The 22052-nt window shown below is 42.7% G+C and overlaps 1 protein-coding gene across 6 annotated transcripts in view; it reads right to left on the bottom strand.

Annotated features, from left to right (window-relative positions):
- Window positions 1–1019: 1019 nt before the first annotated feature.
- Window positions 1020–22052, bottom strand: part of LOC147124591 (isocitrate dehydrogenase [NADP], mitochondrial-like) — a 94142-nt gene continuing 73109 nt past the window's right edge. For 4 of the 6 annotated variants that reach the window (XM_085990015.1, XM_085990022.1, XM_085990056.1 and 1 more), the window contains 6 exons: window positions 21088–21239; window positions 18968–19054; window positions 14585–14697; window positions 11206–11303; window positions 10525–10617; window positions 1020–3075 (listed from right to left, as the gene is read on the bottom strand). In XM_085990015.1, coding sequence (XP_085846141.1) covers window positions 2991–3075; window positions 10525–10617; window positions 11206–11303; window positions 14585–14697; window positions 18968–19054; window positions 21088–21239 — 628 coding nt within the window. In that variant the 3' untranslated portion in view covers window positions 1020–2990. The remainder of the gene's footprint in view (window positions 3076–10524; window positions 10618–11205; window positions 11304–14584; window positions 14698–18967; window positions 19055–21087; window positions 21240–22052) is intronic. The other 2 variants (XM_085990032.1, XM_085990039.1) reach the window with 1 other exon arrangement.

The raw sequence follows: 22052 nt of genomic DNA, 5'->3' as shown, positions 1-22052 counted from the left end.
ACTATGGGAGTACTTTCACCACACGGACTGCAGTGGCTCAAGAAGGCGGCTCACCACCACCTTCTTAAGGCCAATTCGAGATGGGCAATAAATGCTGGCCTTGCCAGCGACGCCCATACCCCATGAATGAATAAACAGAAAACACTGGAACTTGCTTTCCAAGGAAGTCCTTGACCCCTGGCCCAACAAACACCTGGCATAGTAACAGCCTCCTTTCACAGGCAGGCATGTTAGATGTGCCCTTAGTAGCACAGGCATTCACCCAAGCTATTGAAATGAAGGGACCTCCCCATAACCCTGCCAACTTTGGTGGGGTCCGTGCCAGAGACCCGAGCAGATGCATCTCAGTACTGATGCAGGGTTATGGCCATCGTGGATTTTTCGGCTCACGAGATTTGTGGACGTGTATAGGCATAGAATCATGCATTAAGGTAAAATATTTACAATAGTATCAATTAAGAAACATTCAGACAGTCATTATATTTAAAAATCTATATTCATTGGCGCAATAACAAATATTCTGGGATGTGTCACATGTGGATCTTGGACAAGGACAGGATCTTGCTCAGATGTGATGCCTCCAAAACTGAATAATTTGCTGCCACTCATGGTCTAGGATCAGATATGAAGAAGGCCACCTAGGCGCAGAATTTAGGCATTGCATATTAGCTTAGAGGTGCTCAACAGATTGGTATGAAATTCCTCTCTCTGCCATTTTAAAAGTGCTAACCTATTAGCATCTCCTTTAGAATAGGGAACAATGGATTCCACACAACCGCATTAAGCATTTATACATTACTATTCAAAAAGCCTCATTTCAAGGGATTGAGGAGGGCTGTTAGCACATGTAGAACGGTATTCAAGCAAGTGGCAGCATCTTCAGGAGAGGGTAGAAGATGAAGTGAAAAATTAAAATGAAAAGGCAAAATAAACCTTGTGTTTGCAGAACCCTATCATCTTCAGGAATCGTGTACCACTGAGACTAACTGTACTGCAATAGCTGCAGGAAAAGATTCTGCTACTTTCCAAAGCAAGTTTATTTGGTACAGCTCCATTTTTCAGAATTATAACAAAAATATTTGAAGGATATTTATTCCTTAATTAGCATCATTGACAAAATTGAAATGAGTGATTCTACCGTAATTGATTTTCAAAGACAAACATCAATTTTTTAAATACAAATGGATGGAATAGAAAATAAGAGATACCCATGGATAATAGACTGGTCTTAATCTGATTACAAGGCTCAGCGAGTGCTCCCATAGCTTGATCAATCACTGCAGACCACACCTTTCAATCTTCTGTATTTCTATTGGCTTTTTCCTGTACACACTGTTGTCATTACACCAAAAAATAGAAAAAAGGTGTTTCCACAGCTTTCACGGTGCGTATTTAAGTTAAAGCCAAACCATTGTGGTGAAATTCCTCTTGCTGACAATTTTAGTGAGAAAAAATCAGCATGAGTACAAAACAGGAATCTTGTTAAATTCAGCTAAAATGAATTTGCCAGATGGGTTTTTATCCCTCCCTCTCCTGTGATCAAATACTATACCACAATATCTAGAATTTGTTTACTCCCTAATTGCTTGCCATTTCCCAATCTTGCTGTTTCCCATTATTAGCCCTATTTTAAACTGGTTTGTTTCTTTTCTTGCTCTTCTGCTCTTTCTCTGTGCATCTCACCCCTTAGCTCTTTAGCTTTACATTTTCTAACTGCCTAAGCTGGTGATAATTCCATTTGATTCAGTTTATCCACCTGATTCCTCTTTCTTGTTCAATACTTGCAAGTCGCCGTGTATGTCTGTCCCTCTGCTACTTAACCGGTTGGTGCAATGTGCTTCCACATTCTCCTGACCTGATGTGCCTGTCTGTCCTTTCTGCCATACCTCTGTAAAGTTTATTTAGGTCTTGTCAAAACTGGAGTCAGGGAATGCTAGTGGGAGGAAAAGTTATCCCAAAACTTCCCTGCAATGTAAAATCAGTCTTTCCGTGCTATATGGAATAGACTAGTTTTGCATTGTAAGGGAGGTGAGGATAAGCCCAGTAGCTTTTCCTGGCTTTGAGAGTAGAACTATGCTGCCATCTATAGAGATAGATTTGACTAGAGGGACAGATAGGTAGATCAGATTGAAGAAGAACAGAGTAGGAGTAAATAAATTAACAACCTTTATATCTCTGCCCTGCATGCACTATTTTCTATAGTCCATAATAACATGGAATTGTTAGGAGTCGTTCAATTTTAAGTTTCACTTCTTTTTTTGTTAATTAGGATGTTTTGTGTAGGTAATGAATGATCTTCCATTAACGATTGTAACATAATTACCATAAGTCAGTTTAATTTTAATCTGCCCACCCACGCAAGAAGAATCAATATGATATTTAAAATTAAATACCAGCATTTTAGAATTCTTACTGTCAAGGCTGCCATTTTAAATATAGGTGGGACAAGCAGACAGCAGGCTCCCACCCACTTGCACTTCTTTCATGGGCATTCTGCACTGTAGGTCTAACTGATCTGAACCTGGAAGGGTTAAAGTGGTTTTAGAGCAGCAGTTTTAAAAAAAAAACATGTACATTCATTTTGAAAACACACTGCTCCTTTTACTTAAAAAAAAATCAATGCGTACAAAGTTTCAATGGTTACTGAACAGTTTCAATTGGCATAAAGAGAAGTTGTAATTGTCTCACTTCCACTGTCACAGTTCACAGGCTCTGACACTGCATGAAACCATTAGTTATTTTGTACCAAAACTGCTGCCGCAAAAGAAGGAATTAGTTGAAACTGAACATTTTTTAATTAAACTCCCCCATGTTCCAATAAACATGCAACAGCAATAATGAATGTAACGTCACCTCAAACCAAAGCAAATCCCACTGCCTGAGTAACCTAATGGCAGCCTGAAGTGCCTTAAATCTGCATCCCAAAAAAACCTTGGGTAACAAGCATCCTGGAATGAATCCTGAAGATGCTTCATTGTTCTTGGTCCTTTTCAATGACTCAACTTCTTGTCTAAGTTTTCCTTGATGACATCAAGAAATTCTTCAGTGTACATGTAGTGCTGCCCTGGTTTTACACTAGCCATGGAAGAAATGACAGCATGTTAGTGGAAACTTTCAGTAACAGGTTTTGAGCATTCAGTTCCTTTTCAACTCAGGCACAAACAACAGAATCTGACCTTTACAACCATACCCAGTTTGAACTGGTGCTCATTGTTCTGTAACATAACTATTACAACAGACTACTCCCTGTGGCAGGCATGAATACTTGAGCAATTTTAAACCAAGAGATTGAAATGAAAGGGTGGAGTAAATTGCATTTGGGCCTAATTTAGATTATTCCTCAAAAGAAGAAAAATATACACATAGTTCTAGTTTGTCGCTGGCCTGCATGTGATACATTATTTTTGAGCGCGTGCCAAACTACTTGTTGACAGGAGTAAGTGGCATTTTAAAAAATACTTGATTTTTGTCCAACTCTTTTGCTGTTTATGCTGGAGTTCTTTGACACAATGATGCAGATGGATTTTGTAACCTAGTTTTCTCATTGCTCTGTTGGTTATTCATTCTTCATTGGTACTTTTTGCTACTTTTGATTTGTTCACATTTAGGCAATTGATATTTGATTGGTTAATAACTGGTGTTATTTAAGTTAATTAAGATCTCTTGCCGCACCAATGCGTGGTGTTTTGCAGCGCACCGCTTGGGAGGCCACACTGCCTTTGAAAGGTATAAAACTATGGATTTGTGCTAGATGCAAAACATTTAATTATACAGATTTTCCCTCAAGTGAGTAAGCAGCAGAAAATATGGGAAAATGATTATGGAAATACAGGTGGTACAAGTTCCTGATCTTGCCATAGATATATTCATGGGTACAGTGATGCTAGTCACTCTCGTAAGCGGTCTCAGCATCTTACATTTAGGAGTATGCCCACACTGCCCAATATCAAATCATTCAGTAGCACAACGTGCCTTCAATTTCAGAGTGCTACTCACATGTGACATATTTATCCCACCAGAGAAGGTGAAGTTGGCATTACAACTTACCCACAGTCCTCAACAACTTTGTAATAACAGAACATTAAAAAATTGAAATAAAAACAGAAAATGCTGGAAATACTCAGCAGGTCAGGCAGCATCTGTAGAGAGAGAAACAGAGTTAACGTTTCAGGTTGATGACCCTTTGTTAGAGATCTCGAACTTTTTCCAGTTCTGGCGAAGGGTCATCGACCTGAAGCGTTAACTCTGTTTCTCTCTCCACGGATGCTGCCTGGCCTGCTGAGTATTTCCAGCATTTTCTGTTTTTATTTCAGATTTCCAACATCCACAGTATTTTGCTTTTATAAAAAAAATGAAAATGGGAAGAGGTCATTCAGGGCAACAAAGCTCAACCCTCTGGTATATGGAATCTCCCAGCATGACATCAAATTGTATTTTAGACAACCCTCACGTTTACCGTACTTAGCAGATTACCCCAAACATTTATCAGTAAAAAGATTTCCTGATACCCGATTTAAATTTACATTTCAACAATCTCCATTTATGTTCCCCGATCCTAAAGATTGATGTACTTTGAGATAATAATGTGTTTACCGAATCTATATACTATTTAATAGCTCAAGATATTTTGATGAATTCCATTATTAGCTGCCTTCTTTCTCATCTATAAGGCATGAGATTCTTTCCATTTCTTGTAGCTTTTACCTTTTTCTGAACTCTTTGTAATGCCAATCTATCTTTTTGTAGTGTAGTGCCCAAAATTACATTGGCCCCTAATTTGCGGTGAGTGGCGAAGTGAAGGCGTTTGCCGCTGGCCTCGCAGTAAGCTTCCCACAAAGACCTCGCGATCTCTGTGGCGAGAAGTTTGGCTTTTCCAATGTGCAGTTGAGATCAGTGTAAGTTAATGGAGAATCCCTAACGCAAGCTGCTGTGATGTCAACAAGCTGTTAAAGCAGCCAATCAAAATGCAGAATTCTCACAGGCAGCGAACCAGGAAGTGAGTAAGCTCATTTGATTCTAACTTTTAAAAAATGTTATAGAGAGTAAAACAAAGATTAGGGGCTGGATTTTCATTGAGGAGTCGGGTAGGAGGCGGGACTACAACTTTCGGGGTTGTAGTCCCGCCTCCATCGCGTTCTAGCCAACCCACGCAATTTAGACTTGATTGACCTTGTTGAGCCCGCCCAGCGGGCTCAGCAGGCCAATTAAGAGCCACCCGGCAACAGGTGACGTCACAGATTGATATTTCATCTGTCTTGACAGATGAAATATCAGCGTTTCACAGCTGTTTGAAGCTGTCAAACACTGACAATCTGTATTCTAAGTTAATTCCTTCCTGTCAGGATGATTTAGAGATCTCCCCGGAACAGAAAGCTGAATGCTGGAACTTTTGACAGCTCGCAGCCATTCTGCTTTCTGTGCCAGTGAGATGAGGGACTCCCGAGGCCTGAAGGAAGGAAGGCTGTAAAGGTATGTAAATGTAAGTACAACTTCTTTAAACACTTTACACACACCAAACACACTTACCTCTGCACTCATGCACCCATCACTCACCTGAACACCGGACATCTTGACCCCTCCAAGCCCTTCATCTCGATGGCCCGCCTCGCTAACTTGGCGTGGTTTGGAGCCGTCAGGAATCCCACATTTCAACAATGACAATAGGGATTCGGCTAAAAACTGCCTGTTAACTACCTGTTAATAGACAGTTAATTGGCACTAATCCCCTTCCCGCCTCGGGGAGGCGGGTCCCAGTGCGGGTCGGGTACCCGCCTCCTTTGAAACTGGCATGGAGGCGGGTTGGGTTCGTGCCCCCCGATTTCGGGATTTAACCCCCCACACGCCTCCAATCCCGCCTCCACGGCCCAATGAAAATCCTGCCCTATGGTTCTCACATGTGGAAAAGTTAAACCGGAAATAAAAATGAACAAACTATCTAAAAAAAAATTACATTTTCTTATTTTCTTTCTGGGTGGACATCCGCATAGCCAGTGTCGGAGCAGTGAATGACCCACCACAACTTCAGGATTTCCGCGTTATGATGCGCGTGCGCTACATTCTGAAGTTGCGGTCAGTTTCAAAGGGGTAATAACAGTGAATGCTGTTCGTTCGCTGTTATTATCCACTGCAAATTCTGGGCCATTATTTTAAGTGTGGTTTAACCAATGCATTGTAAAACATCATAACTTGTAGTCTTGTATTCTACTTTTAGGTGAAATAACCTAGCATTCCGTTACCTTTCTAAAAAATTGTTTTTGTCACATTGTCCCGACATTGAAAGTGATGTAGCTTCCATTACTCCCAGACTCCATTCCTTTCTATAGATGCTGTTACACTGCCCTTATTGGGGTACTTTTGCTGCCAGTTCATGACACACAGGTCCTGTGCATGCAGAGGCAACCCCATGTAGACTTGGCAGTATCTCCACGACATGGAGTGGGGAAAGCCTGCCTTTTCTTTCAGTTGAAACCCTTGAACATCAATGTAAGAGCAGTTTAACCTGTGCTCATTTAACTCTGTTCATTGCATTCCATGTCCCACTGTGTATAATAATTTCATTTATCAGGGGGAAATTTAATTTTCTCTGTGTTTTTCCAATTGCATTATCAATTTAAATCCTTTTCCCTAATCATTTGCTATGTTTGTCTGCCTGAAACGTTAACTCTGTTTCTCTATCCACAGATGCTGCCTGACCTGCTGAGTGTTTCCAGCATTTTCTGTTTTTATTTCAGATTTCCAGCATCCGCAGTATTTTGCTTTTGTATTAGTTTCTGCTATTCCCATTTACACCTCTTCTAGACCCATGTTTTGTTCCTTTATTTATCCCATTACCACCTCCTTTTGCTTTATACAACCATAAGAACATAAGAATTAGGAGCAGGAGTAGGCCATACGGCACTTCATGTCTGCTCTGCCATTCAATAAGATCATGGCTGAGCATCGACCTCAACTCCACTTTCCTGCCCGGTCTCCATATCCCTTGATTCCCCTAGAGTCCAAAAATCTATCTATCTCAGCCTTGAATATACTCAACGATTCAGCCTCCACAGCCCTTTGGGGTAGAGGATTGCAAGGAATCACAACCCTCTGAGTGAAGAAATTCCTCCTCATCTCTGTTTTAAATGGCCGACCCCTTATCCTGAGTTGATGCCACCTAGTTCTAGACATTCCAGCCAGGGGAAACAACCTCTCAGCATCTACCCTGTCAATCCCCTTCAGAATCTTACATGTTTCAATGAGATCATCTCTCATTCTTCTAAACTCCAGAGAAACATAGAAGATAGGAGCAGGAGTAGGCCATTCGGCCCCTCGAGCCTGCCCCGTCATTCAATGCGATCATGGCTGATCATCCAAATTCAGTACCCGGTCCCTGCTTTCTCCCCATGCCCCTTGATCCCTTTAGCCTTAAGAAATATATCCAACTCCGTCTTGAATATATTTAATTAATTGGCCTCTACTGCCTTCTGTGGTAGAGAATTCCACAGGTTCACCACTCTCTGGATAAAGAAATTCCTCCTCATTTCTGTCCTAAATGGCCTACCCCTTATCCTTAGACTGTGGCCCCTGGTTCTGGACTCCCCGACCATCGGGAACATCCTTCCTGCATCTAGTCTGTCCAGTCCTGTCAGAATTTTATAAGTTTCAATGAGATCCCCTCTCATTCTTCTAAACTCCAGCGAGTATAAGCCCAATCGACCCAATCTCTCCTCATACGTCATTCCTGCCATCCCAGGTATCAGCCTGGTGAATCTTCGCTGAACTCCTTCCATGGCAAGAACATCCTTCCTCAGATAAGGCGACCAAAACTGCACACAATACTCAAGATGTGGTCTCACCAAGGCCCTGTACAACTGCAGTAAGACATCCTTGTTCCTGTACTCAAACCCTCTCGCTACGAAGGCCAACATACCATTTGCCTTCTTAACCGCCTGCTGCACCTGCATGCTTACCTTCAGCGACTGGTGCACAAGGACACCCAGGTCTCGTTGCACTTCCCCTTCTCCCAAACTATTGCCATTCAGATAATAATCTGCCTTCACTTTGGTGGCAAAAACAGGGATAACCTCACATTTATCCATGTTATATTGCATCTGCCATGCTTTTGCCCAATCACCCAACCTGTCCAAATCATTCTGGAGTTTCTCGGCATCCTCCTCACAGCACACACGCCCACCCAGCTTTGTGTCGTCTGCAAATTTGGAGATATTACATCTAGTTCCCTTGTCTAGATCATTAATATATATTGTGAATAGCTGGGGTCCAAGGACCGATCCCTGCGGTACCCCACTAGTCACTGCCTGCCACTCGGAAAACGACCCGTTTATTCCAACTCTTTGCTTTCTGTCTGCCAACCAGTTCTCTATCCAAGTCAATACCTTGCCCCCAATCCCATGTGCCTTAACTTTACACGCTAATCTCTTATGCGGGACCTTATCGAAAGCCTTCTGAAAGTCCAAATACACCACATCCACTGGTTCTCCCTTATCTATTTTACCAGTTACATCCTCAAAAAATTCCAGTAGATTAGTCAAGCACGATTTACCTTTTGTAAATCCATGTTGACTTTGTCCGATCCTGTCACTGTTTTCCAAGTGCTCTGCTATTACATCCTTTATAATGGACTCTAGCATTTCCCCCACTACCGATGTCAGGCTTACCGATCTGTAATTCCCCGTTTTCTCTCTACCACCTTTTTTGAATATTGGGGTAACATTAGCTACCCTCCAATCCATGGGTACTGTTCCAGATTCCATCGAATGCTGGAAGATGATCAGAAATGCATCTACTATTTCTAGGGCCACTTCCTTAAGTACCCTAGGATGTAGATTATCAGGCCCTGGGGATTTATCGGCCTTCAATCCCATCAATTTCCTAACACTATTTCCCTACAAATACTGATTTCTTTCAGTTCCTCCCTTTCATCAGACCCTATGTTCCCTGACATCTCTGGGAGGTTATTTGTGTCCTCCTTTGTGAAGACAGAACCAAAATATGTATGTAATTGGTCAGCCATTTCTTTGTTCCCCATTATAAATTCCCCTGATTCTGACTGCAAGGGACCTACGCTTGACTTCACCAATCTTTTTCTCTTCACATATCTATAGAAGCTTTTACAGTCAGTTTTTATGTTCCCTGCAAGCTTACTCTCATATTCTATTTTCCCCTTCTTAATTAATCCCTTTGTCCTCCTTTGTTGAATCCTAAACTGCTCCCAATCCTCAGGTTTACTGCTTTTTCTGGCCAATTTATATGTCCTCTCCTTGGATCTTACGCTATCCCTAATTTCTCTTGCTAGCCACGGTTGAGTCACCTTTTTTGTTTTATTTTTATGCCAAACTGGGATGAACAGTTCATCCATGCGGTCTTTGAATGTTTGCCATTGCCTATCCACCGTCAACCCTTTGAGTGACATTCCCCAATCAATCCTACCCAACTCGTGCCTCAGACCATCGTAGTTTCCTTTATTTAAATTCAGGACCCTAGTCTCTGAGTCAACTACTTCATTCTCCATCTTAATGAAGAATTCTATCATATTATGATCACTCCGACCCAAGGGGCCTCTTACAACAAGATTGCTAAATAATCCTTTCTCGTTACATAATACCCAGTCTAAGATGGCCTGATCTCTGCTTGGTTCCTCGACATATTGGTCCAAGTAAACACTATCCTGTAAACACTCCAGGAATTCCTCCTCCACAATATTGTTACTAATTTGGTTAGCCCAATCTATATGTAGACTAAAGTTACCCATGATGACTGCTGTGCCCTTATTGCACGCTTCTCTAATTTCCCTTTTAATGTCATCCCCAACCTCCACATTACTGTTTGGAGGTTTATATACCACTCCCACTAACATTTTCTGCCCCTTGGTATTTCTCAGTTCTACCCATACAGATTCCACATCATCAGAGCTAATATCCTTCCTTACAATTGTGCTAATCCCTTCTTTAACCAGCAATGCTACCCCACCTCCCTTTCCTTTTCCAGAGAGTATAGGCCCAATCTACTCAATCTCTCCTCATAGGACCACCCTCTCATCACAGGGATCAATCTAGTGAACATTCATTGCACTGCTTCTAAGGCAAATATTTCAGACCTTTTTTTATTTCATCTCTCCTGCCTTTCATCCTATCACAGACCTTCCCTTTTGTTCGTTCCTCCCCATCCCTCTTTCCCTGCCTCTGTACTTGCTTAAAACCTCTCATATCTTTTTCCAGTTCTGATGAAGGGTCATGGACCTGAAACGTTAACACCATTTCTCTCTCCAAAGATGCTGACTGACCTGCTGATTATTTCCAGCATTTTCTGTTTTTATTCCAATTAGTTTCAGTACCCAGATTAGAAACAATAAGGGTTCAATCAATGACCTTATGGACCCTTATAAACCTCTCATGGGTATTCCCTCATTCCTGTTCTAAATCAGTTTCTTATCTAATTTCATACCTTACTTTAGACACCTTTTAAATTGAATTGTAGATTCAGCATTGACTGCATTTTATCTGATTAAAAAAAATAGTAACTTACTTCTGCAGCCCATGAATGCAAGCTGCCAAATCCTTTGTCATGATACCACTCTCCACAGTTTCTACACACACCTGCTCCAGCATATTAGCAAACCTAGGAGAATGTAACAGAGTATAAATGACAGACAGTTGGATCACTATACAATAGCAACATGATCCTTCAATGCATCGCGTCAATTGTATTCCTTCTCCTCTCCTGAAGGCACTGATCTCTGACAGGAAAGTAGTTTGATTTGCACAGGGCACCCGATATGGGTGTGAGCCTAGACAGCGATTTTGACTAATATGGAGATACCACAGCTGAGCCTGAATCCACCATCACACGATACCCACACACATGCACTTTCCAGCAGGGATCACAGGAGTGATCAGAAGCTGGAACCGTAGCTCAGAGTGATCATACTCCTAATACAGTGGCTCTACTTCCATCCATTAATAAAACTGGAAGAAAAGTAGTAACAGCACTTGGAATTACCATAAGCACAAAATCCAGCGCTGTGAGATTTCATGCTGGATGAAGGCCCCCCCTCAGTGTTGAATACTGGAGCAGGATTTTCCCACTATTGCTCACTAGGTGAAACATTCTGGTCTTGTCAGTGTAATATTCTGTGCAGTCATGGTCTTGCTATAAACTGCTGGGCATTCTCAACTCGGTCTCCTTCAAAAAATAGATAAGACTCACTGTTTAAGTTGCTGACTGCCATCGAGTTTTGCTCTGTGCTCTAGCCCTCGAGTCCAGGCAAAGATACTGGCGATTGGATTTGTGCTCGTGGCTTTGCCCTGGTGTTAGAGCAAGACAAAAAGAACAGCTTGAAGTCACAATATGGAGTGCTGAGCATAGTCTGGGTTAGTACATCAAAACTAAACTATGATTCACAAAATGTTTCCACACCATTAACACACACATGCTTGCCAATCACCCATGGCAATGCACATGGAGACAAGATCAAAGTAAAGCAGAACTGGAAGGCGGGGGATAATTGGACCAGGGGTGCACAGATGTAACTCAAGCCCCATCTTAACATCATACATGCTATCCTTATTTTTCTATATTCCATTACAAATGCCTATGTCCGCATTTATAATGGATACTGCGTATGCAAATGTGTCCCGCTGTAATTATACCCTCCTGCCAATGGAGGTGCTGTAGCAACCCCACTAGAAGAGCATAATTACAGAGTGACAAATTCCCATTATAATTCATTGGAATTTATAATGGAAAAGACGACAGGATGCGTGCAGACATAAGGGGCCAGAATTTGCGGTGGGTATGGCGGCGTACTCTCAGATTTCCACAAGCGCTTTATAGATCATCCGCTCCGCCTTGGAAATCCCAATTGCTGGTGCAGAGTTGGGCTAATTGCCCACCAACTACGTACGAAAATTTTATGGCAGATGCAAACAGGCGCAGGGGATGGCGGGAGGGAAGGAGAAAGGGGTCGAGGGAGGGAAGTACAGCTCCCTGGGCACTGAGACCTCAACTCCATGGGCTCTCATCCCAACTCTTTACAATCTATATTAACGATTTGGAGGAGGGGACCGAGTGTAACATATCAAAGTTTGCAGATGATACTAAGATGGGAGGGAAAGTAGTGAGTGAGGAGGACATAAAAAACCTGCAAGGGGACATCGGCAGGCTAAGTAAGTGGGCAGAGATTTGGCAGATGGAATACAATACTGGAAAGTGTGAGGTTATGCACTTTGGCAGGAAAAATCATAGAGCAAGTTATTATCTTAATGGCAAGAAACTGGAAAGTACTGAAGTACAAAGGGATCTGGGGGTCCTGGTGCACGAAACTCAAAAGGTTAGTATGCAGGTGCAGCAAGTGATTAAGAAGGCCAATGGAATGTTGGCTTTCATTGCTAGGGGGATAGAATATAAAAATAGGGAGGTATTGCTTCAGTTGTACAAGGTATTGGTGAGACCGCACCTGGAATACTGCGTACAGTTTTGGTGTCCATACTTAAGAAAGGACATACTTGCTCTCGAGTCAGTACAAAGAAGGTTCACTCGGTTAATCCCGGGGATGAGGGAATGGACATATGAGGAGAGGTTGAGTAGATTGGGACTCTACTCATTGGAGTTCAGAAGAATGAGAGGCGATCTTATTGAAACATACAAGATTGTGAAGGGGTTGGATCGGGTGGATGCGGGGAAGATGTTCCCGATGATGGGTGAAACTAGAACTAGGGGGCATAGTCTTAGAATAAGGGGCTGCTCTTTCAAAACTGAGATGAGGAGGAACTACTTCACTCAGAGGGTGGTAGGTCCATGGAATATGCTGCCCCAAAAAGCTGTAGAAGCTACATCATTACATAAATTTAAAACAGAAATAGACAGTTTCCTAGAAGTAAAGGGAATTAAGGGTTACGGGGAGTGGGCAGGAATTTGGACACGAGTCTAGGTTCGGATCGGTCATGGCCCTGTGGGTAGCGGAGCGGGCCCAGGGGCCGTGTAGCCTGATCCTGCTCCTATTTCGTGTGTCTAATTCTGTTAGATTCAGGAGATGGTTCTGTGATAGTGGATTGGCGGTTAGGATCAGATCAGCCATGATCTTATTGAATGGCGGAGCAGGCTCGAGGGGCCGATTGGCCTACTCCTGCTCCTATTTCTTATGTTCTTATGTTCTTATGAGATTGCAGGGTCGGGGAAGCAGATACTGGGTAGGCTGCGGCCTAGCAAGGGCGGCAGATAAATCGCTCGGATGACTGAAGCAGCATAAGGAAAGGTCCTTGGAATAACTAGACCCATAGACCATGGAGGGGTGGCGGGGGGCGGGGTGGGGAGCGGAATCCCGTACCAGCAATCAAGAGCAAAACAAACAATTTAATAAAGGTCTGTGGAAGACTGAATCCAGAATCTGCTTTTCCTCTCACACAATGCAGTCGCAGTGCAAATCATTATCATTCTTGTGATGTGAAGTCACTGCAATGACTCCAGTATTCAAGCTGTGAATGAAATTACATATTTTCACCCAGAAAAATTATTATAAATGGTCACTGGATGAACCATGCCGATAAGCTACGAACGTGCAACTCTGAGTAAATGCAAAATAACAGGCCATACACGTCTGAAATCAATCTCTGACTGTACACACATTCTTGGAGACATATAAAACATTTTTTAAACATATGCTCATGTAAAAAGGGCAGTAAAAAGACAGATTGAACAGTCTGTACGGGTGAGATAGGAGAACTGAAAGAATGTGCAACCCCACAGGTATAATAATGGGCATCTGTGTTAGAAGTGCAATTCTGGAGAACAATATACACATTCTGGCATAAGAAATGCTGTTTATAGGGCTGTCCTTCACAGAAGGAGTTTGTATATAAGACTGTAGCACAAGTGGAGCAGGACAATGGCACAGCTGTAGAGTGGTTAAGAGACACAGCTCTGCTCTGCTTAACTCCCGATCTGAGCCACACCCGGCATGAAATGCTGTGAATCTCAAGTGCCTCTGGGTGGTCACCTATGGGGGTGCCAGCAGCAGTCTGAAAGCGGGCTGTGTGCCTGATTTCTTGAATACAGAGGTGTCACAACAAGATTTCAGGCGTGTATGGTCTGTTATTTTATGGTTCATCCAATGACTATAATAATTTTTCTGGTTGAAAATATTACAGAGGGAAGAACTTACAATACTTCCATATGAAGAAAGTTTAAAAATGTAAACAAACAGAAGTGATTTCAATGACTTTGTAGGTATGTCAAGAGCTTTGTATCATTCAATGTCATAATTGCAACAGTAACTTGTGACACACTGCATACCCACTGATACGCATTTTTATTTTAATTACTGTTAGCTCCAGTTAAAAGAATCAACTAGCATATGGTCTTATCCTTGAGTAAAAGTTGAAGCAAGATACGAGTAATTTAAAAATAATAGAATAGAATTTAGAAGTTGAAACAAAAACACAAACATTACGAGGTGGTAACACCTCAATCATTTGCCCCTTTTTACTATATCTAGATCGGATGCCTAGTTGCAGCTGTCAGGGAAGACGAATGGACAAAACATCCCATACTGCATTATGTCCTAGCTCTCATATGCAGGGGCACTGACCTTCTGGTGCTCTCTGTAATGGCGAGTAACTGTTCCATGAGCTGCCTCAGCTTCGATTGTTTTCCCATCTGGACAAATCAGCACCGACGTCATCAGCCCAAGAGAACCAAAACCTGCAGACAAAAAATGTCAATGTGACAAGACTAGACAAAACATTAGTCTACACAGCCATGTATTAGTAGGCCTCTCCCCAAAACAGCTTCAAGATACATTACTGCCAACATAAAATAAACTCAAAAATATATTTCACGCAGCACTCAGCTAAACACTTGCTTTAAAAGAAAACACAACAATTCAAGCATTTGTATTAATTCTGGGCAGTTTCTTTTTTTTGTACAGTTTTATGCTCAAAGCGATGGATATTACTACTGGAGAAAGTATATCTGCCATTTCAGGAGCCGGAGATGTGGTTACTGCACCTGCATTTGTTGGCCCCTCATGAACTTGGCATCCTCATCTAAACTAAGGAGTGTTAACAGAACTCCCAAGGAATTCTAATCCTCACCACTTTTTATGGTGCTATTTAAACCACAAATAATGAAGTATTGGCTGAAAAAAAATGCAAAAACGGCAGGCTACCCAGCAAATAATGCAGAGAGCAAAATACAGCTAAATGTAAATGAAAATTCAAAATAAACATATACTTCTACCAGCAACACAGAGGAAAATTTGCGTAGTGCCCCATCGCCGGGCCCCAAAAAAGTTAGCGCCTCGCCCCGTAAATTCAGTAGTAACGCCCCAAGAAGGAGGTGGAGTGCTACTGGAAAGTGCTCCACCTCCTTCTTGGAGCGTTACTACTCAATGTGAGAACAGCCCGGCACTCAAGAGGAGTGCCGGGCTGAGCGAACAAGGCCAGCACCCCGCACAGAAATGTTAAAGGTGAACAGGTGCTGGCAGTTGGTCAAAATAAAAATGGCCGCTCGACAGCTGTCCTTTAACAGCATAACTAAGACCGCCTATTTCCACCCCCATAACATCGCCCATCTCCGTCCTTGCCTCAGCTCATCTGCTGTTGAAACCCTCATCCATGCCTTTGTTACCTCTAGACTTGACTATTCCAACGCACTCCTGGCTGGCCTCCCACATTCCACCCTACGTAAACTAGAGGTCGACCAAAACTCGGCTGCCTGTGTCCTAACTCGCACCAAGTCCCGTTCGCCCATCACCCCTGTGCTCGCTGAGCTACATTGGCTCCCGGTTAAGCAGTGCCTCGATTTCAAAATTCTCATCCTTGTTTTCAAATCCCTCCAAGGCCTCGCCCCTCCCTGTCTCTGTAATCTTCTTCAGCCCCACAATCGCCCAGAGATATCTGCACTCCTCTAATTCTGCCCTCTTGAGCATCCCTGATTATAATCGCTCAAACTTTGGTGGCCGTGCCTTCTGTTGGCTAGGCCCTAAGGTCTGGAATTCCCTGCCTAAACCTCTCCACCTCTCTTTCCTCCTTTAAGATGCTCCTTAAAACCTACCTCTTTGACCAAGCTTTTGGTCACCTGCCCTAATTTATCCTTATGTGGATTGGTGTCAAATTTTTTGTCTTAAAATACTCCTGTGCAGCGCCTTGGGATGTTTTACTACGTTAAAGGTGCTATATAAATACAAGTTGTTGTTGTTGTTGTTAAGTAGTGCCGCCGCACGCTACAGCAAAACTGCCCCCTGATCCTGTCGCTCCCATCGCCCGGCAATAGTTCAGGGGGCGCATGGGAAGTTTTCAGCCGGGGTGCAAACGTCATCATCGCCGGTGCAGCAGAGTGGGGCGCTACCGACTACCGCCGCCGTTAACCTCCCGCTGATTTTCGCGGGAGGCATTCGGGCGCCGCGCCCGGATGCTAGTGCATTTGCGTCCCGTTAGTGCCCCCCTGGGGGCGCGAACGAGAGGCGCAAAGCAACCCAATTTCTCCCCCTATGTGCCCATTTACTATGGACAAGGAGTGTGCAGCAGCCAAAACCTTGCTCGAAGTCAGGAGATTCAGTACGGGATTTAATTTTAATAAATAGCTATTTAAAGGAGGCAGCACTGCATACATGCTTGCAGTGCTGCCTCATTCAGCGCCCAAAATTGTACACTGTGGAATGTAGTGCAGTGAATCAGCCACATACCCAATTTTATGTCCCATGCCCGTCGCGCCACCAGCAGAGCCTCAAAATTTATCCTCAGCATCAAGCACTTCCTGGTCTAATATAGCATGGATACAATGCAATATTCTCTCTACTCTGCTCCTGCAATGTGTCTTAGGCTCAAGAAGAGCACCTCATATTTTATCTGTGTTGTATTTTTTCACTTCCCCTACCAATCATCCTGTGGCATTCAGGAGCTAGTCAATTAGTGCAGAATTAGGGGAAGTTTTGTACTATGGTTCAATGACCACGAGGAATCAGATTGGGACTGGATGCTTATAGTCAGATAGATGATACTTCCACCCAAATCAGCCTGAGCTAGATTTGGATCTGGGTCCAAAAGGTGATAAACTGGTGTTTAACCCACCTTATCTAAAGGTCCAGTATCAGTTGCTAGATAATTTCATTTTCTGTTGCCCTAATCTTATTGAATGAAAGAAAAATGCCCATGCTTTCCATATTATTGTAATACATTTACTGACAGTGTTCTGACAGCTTATGGACTTTTGTTTGTCCTTACTACTAAAAATAAATTCTCCACAAATTTTCAGTTTCCACTTCTTCTTTGTCTATCCCCCACCTCCACTCCCCTTCAATGTCTGCTGCAAATACATTTTAGGAAAGTAAGCTGAGCAATAAAGGCTCAGCAGTGACTGGCTGCCACACTCACTCACATTATCTTCGGAGCCTAATACAAGGCTTGGGTGACTGGAACACATATTTGCTGAGAATAGTAGCCAGGACCATAAACTTGTAAGTTCATATTAAAACAGAGAAGTGAGTACCACAAAGCTCCATAAAGAACTGTTGTGAGTAATGGGAGGATGAACCTCTCCTCGGCCTTATTCCTCATTATAAACAAGTGCATTTAGTGTCAACAGCTTCTCAAAACCATGTTTCCTGTTGATATCCACACATACAGAAGTAACACTATTTTCGTTTAAGGGATCTTTATAATATTTTCACTTCTTCTTCATGAAAGTGACTTCCTTTCACGTGAAGGAATGAAAACCCTCTTGCTCATCCCTGCTGATGAATAACAAGTAGGCTAACAGAAATGTGGGCTACTTCAAACCATCAACAGCTACACGAGGCTTTCAAACCTATTTGAAGATGAATACAGTATTAACTATAACAACTTGCATTTACAGAAGGGCCTTTAATGTAAACAAAAATCTCAAGGCACTTCACAAATAGCCATAACAAAAACAGACACTGAGCCATAAGGAAGTGATCAGAAAGGGTGGCCAAAACTAAATCAAAGCGATAGGTTTTGAAAGGTGGAGTGAGAAGTGCAGAGGTGAAGAGGTTTAGGAAGCGACTCTAAAGGGTCAGGATTGAGGTGGCTGAAGACTCTGTGACACCAATGGTGAGTCAAGGTGATACACAGGCCAGTGTCACAAGTGGCGTGCTCAGGAGAGGTTACAGGGCTGGAGGAGATTGTAGAGATGTGGCGGGGCTAGGCCATTCAGGGATATGGACAAGTACAAGGATTTTGGAATTGAATGCATTGGGGAATGAGATGTTAGTGTAGGTCATCAAGGGTGATACATAAGCACAATTTAATAAGGAACAGGGTATGTGCAGCAGAGTTTTGGGCAAGTTGTAGTTTATGGAGGGTGAAGAAGAGCACTAGAAAGTCATGTCTGGTGCCAAGAAAGGCATTCATAAGAGTTTTTGCTGCAGGGGGGGCTGGGGTAGGGGCAGAGGAGGACAATGTTGCAGAGGTGGAAATAAGCAATCTTGGTGATGGATAGGGTGTGCGGTTTAAAGCTCACATCAAGGTCAAACAGGATGCCATGACTGCGAATGATCTGGTTCAACTTGAGTGCGCGGCTGGACGGGGCGGAGCCAGTGGTAATGGAGTGGAGCTTGCAGCAGAGGCTGAAGACGATGAATTTGGTCTTCCTGATGTTGAGCTGGAGGAAGCTGCAACTCATCTAGGACTTAATGTCAAATAAGCAGTCTGACCATATGGGGGCAGTTGAGTGTTTGAGAGAAGCGATGGAGAGCTAGAGCTAAGTATCATCATCCCCCTGTGCCGGCAGATGTGGTCACTAGTTGGACAGCATGTTGATAAAGAAGTGGAGGGCACCACGGGGGTCTCAACAGCTCAGAAGGTGTGGAGAAGGGTTGAATGGCCATTGCCAGGGATACGCTGGTTGTGTTTGGACAGATAGGAATAGAATTATACCAGAGAAGACCCATAAAGCTGGACAAAATTATGAGAGGCATTCAAGTTGAATAACATGGTTCACCATAACCAACCTGTGGAAAGAGTGAGCTGAACAGGATAGGATGATGCACCTCTGTCACAGTCACAGAGGATGTCCTTTGTGACTTTAAGTAGGGCAACTTTGAAAAAATGGGACAATTCAATTTGATACAACTCAATATGACGATTAACTAAATTTAATAATACAAACTGCGGAAAGATGCAAAACAACAGGAAACACTAATAACACAAGTCAGAGCATGTAACAAATGAAAAGACAGGTTAATCTTTCAGGTAGAAACCCTTGGTCAGAAGTTGTGATGAAGGGTCTCCACTTGAAACATTACCTGCCTTTTCAGATGCTATGGTGTGGAGATGCCGGAGTTGGACTGGGGTGGACAAATGTAAGAAGTCACACAACACCAGGTTATAGTCCAACAGCTTTATTTGAAGTCACAAGCTTTCGGAGCGCTGCTCCTTCGTCAGGTGAAGTGGAGAGATGCATAAAGACACAGCTTATATAGTCAGAGAATAATGTCAGATGTTTACAGGTAATCTTTCTAACTGCCATTTATCACACCTCGGCAGAGAGATAATCACAGCAATCAAAGGTGTGAATGGTGTCCAAACAGGTCAGTCAGGAAAACATTACATCAAAGAACAATGAGGTGGGGTCACAAGGGGTCAGATGTTGCAGATGCTGGGGTCTGTGTGAAGAGGACGGCCTGAACCAGGATCTTGGGTTCATGTCACGCTACATGTAACCCCACCTGACGTAGGGTCATCCAGACTCGAGTCGTTGTTGGCTTGTTCTCTCTACACAGATGCGGCCGGACCTGCTGTGATTTCCAGCAAAAAAAATGTTTTTTGTCTGTTTTTTTGTTCTTCACACAGACCCCAGCATCTGCAACATCTGACCCCTTGTGACCCCACCTCATTGTTCTTTGATGTAATGTTTTCCTGACTGACCTGTTTGGACACCATTCACACCTTTGATTGCTGTGATTATCTCTCTGCCGAGGTGTGATAAATGGCAGTTAGAAAGATTACCTGTAAACATCTGACATTATTCTCTGACTATATAAGCTGTGTCTTTATGCATCTCTCCACTTCACCTGACGAAGGAGCAGCGCTCCGAAAGCTTGTGACTTCAAATAAAGCTGTTGGACTATAACCTGGTGTTGTGTGACTTCTTACATTTTTTCAGATGCTGTCAGACTAGCTGTGTATTGCCACCATTTTCTGTTTTTATTTCAAGTTCGAGGATAAAAATTCTGGCAGGTGCCTGAACCAATGTGTTGCAGACAACAAAATAAAGTTTAATATTCTATTGGACATTCATAATTATTGCTGCTGTGACAACTCTCTTTATTTGAACTCAGAAGGGGTCATTGCCAAGTTAGGTTGGTGATTTTTGCTCTTGGGTGTTGGAGGGGAGGTAGTCAGTTTGACTGAAAACTGACATGGAAACAACAGCAGACTGTGAGGAGAGAAGATTCTGCCCTGAGCTTAAGGCAAAAATGCAGCAGTTCAGATTCTTATAGATGATAGTTGTACAGAAGTAAGATAATTCTAAAAATATAAGCAAGACAGTCCTTCTATGAGGAATAGTGCGTCAAGTTCATTATTTTCTTTATGTACTGGAAACAAAATGAAGCTGAATGGAATAAATGATTTTAACTGTATGTTCATGTGCTGTGAAATAAGGCACATCAAGCATTGTTTCACCAAGCGTTTGTTTGGCCCATCTGCAGAATGATTGAAGAAGTAACTGTGCAAAAGACACGAAAATCTAGTTCAGGTCACCAGGGGGAATTTCTTTTACATCCACAAATTATCCTACCATACGACAACAACTTGTATTTATATAGCATATTTAATATAGTAAAATATCCCAAGGTGCTTCACAGAAGCGTATCAAACAAAATGTGACACCGAGTCACATAGGGAGATATTAGGACAGCTTGGTCAAAGAGGTAGGTTTTAAAGAGCATCTTAAAGGAGGAAAGAGGGAGAAGATGCAGGGTAGTGTGAAACAGCTCCCATAGAAATAAGATACTCAGACCATTTATGGCATCTACACCTTCATTTACAGTATGATCAGCAGATACATGACAAACGCTTTAAAGAAGCTGAGCCAAATATCAGTTGTCTCTCTTTAAATGAGAATTACCTTGTGCCAGGATGTCAGACTGAACATCTCCGTCGTAGTTCTTACAAGCCCAAACAAAACCTCCGGAGGACTTCAGCATCTGAGCCACCATATCATCGATTAACCGATGCTCATACCAGATGCCTAGCTTGTCAAACGCTGCTTTGTAATTTCTGTTGGAGCAAAAAGACCAGGCAAAAGCCAATAAAAGATGAGATGTAGGTATCAACCATTATTAACTGCAGTCTCACCACCCATGTAACAAATGACAGCCAAATTCTAGTAAGATCCTCCATCTTTACAGTAAAAGTCTGAAGAATCCACAGTTCAGTAAAATGCTAGTACATCAGCCTATGCTCAAAAAGGAACTGAATTCACACAGTAGTGACCTGGTAAAATAAACCTGGCTCAGTTTAATACCTACCTTTGGGACCAATATTGAAGAGTGTTCATCTAGAGTAATCTTTCGTTTCTTAACTTGTCCCATTATCATCTCCTTTTGCCTTGCACCATCATTCCTTTTGTCTCTTAATCTCCCCTGTCTTCCACCCTATCACAGACCTTCCCTTTTGTTTTTTCCTCCCCTCCCCCCTTTCCCTGCCCCTACACTTGCTTAAAAACCGGTTCCATCTCCAACTTTTTCCAGTTCTGATGAAGGGTCATCGACCTGAAACGTTAACTCTGTTTCTCTCTCCACAGATGCTGCCCGACCGACCTGCTGAGTGTTTCCAGCATTTTCTGTTTTTATTGAAGTGTTCTTTAAGGTTGATTTATATGGCTTCTCTACACTGAGGGAGCCACATATAATATGCATCATCAGAGCACTTTAACAATGGGGGCTTCTGTAGTTAAACCTTAGGATCTGATTACAACATATGCCCAGCTGAAAGCATAATTTACATTTGGTATTCAATAGTAAAAGTTTAAGACAGCTAGTCTTAAATTATTTGCTGTGATAGGTCACCCTCAGAAACAGTAATGATTTT

Source organism: Somniosus microcephalus, chromosome 1, assembly GCF_052327205.1.
Source record: "Somniosus microcephalus isolate GS21.2 chromosome 1, FLI_Smic_1.0, whole genome shotgun sequence".
NCBI lineage: Eukaryota > Metazoa > Chordata > Chondrichthyes > Squaliformes > Somniosidae > Somniosus > Somniosus microcephalus.
This window is presented reverse-complemented; position numbering and strand designations above follow the sequence as displayed.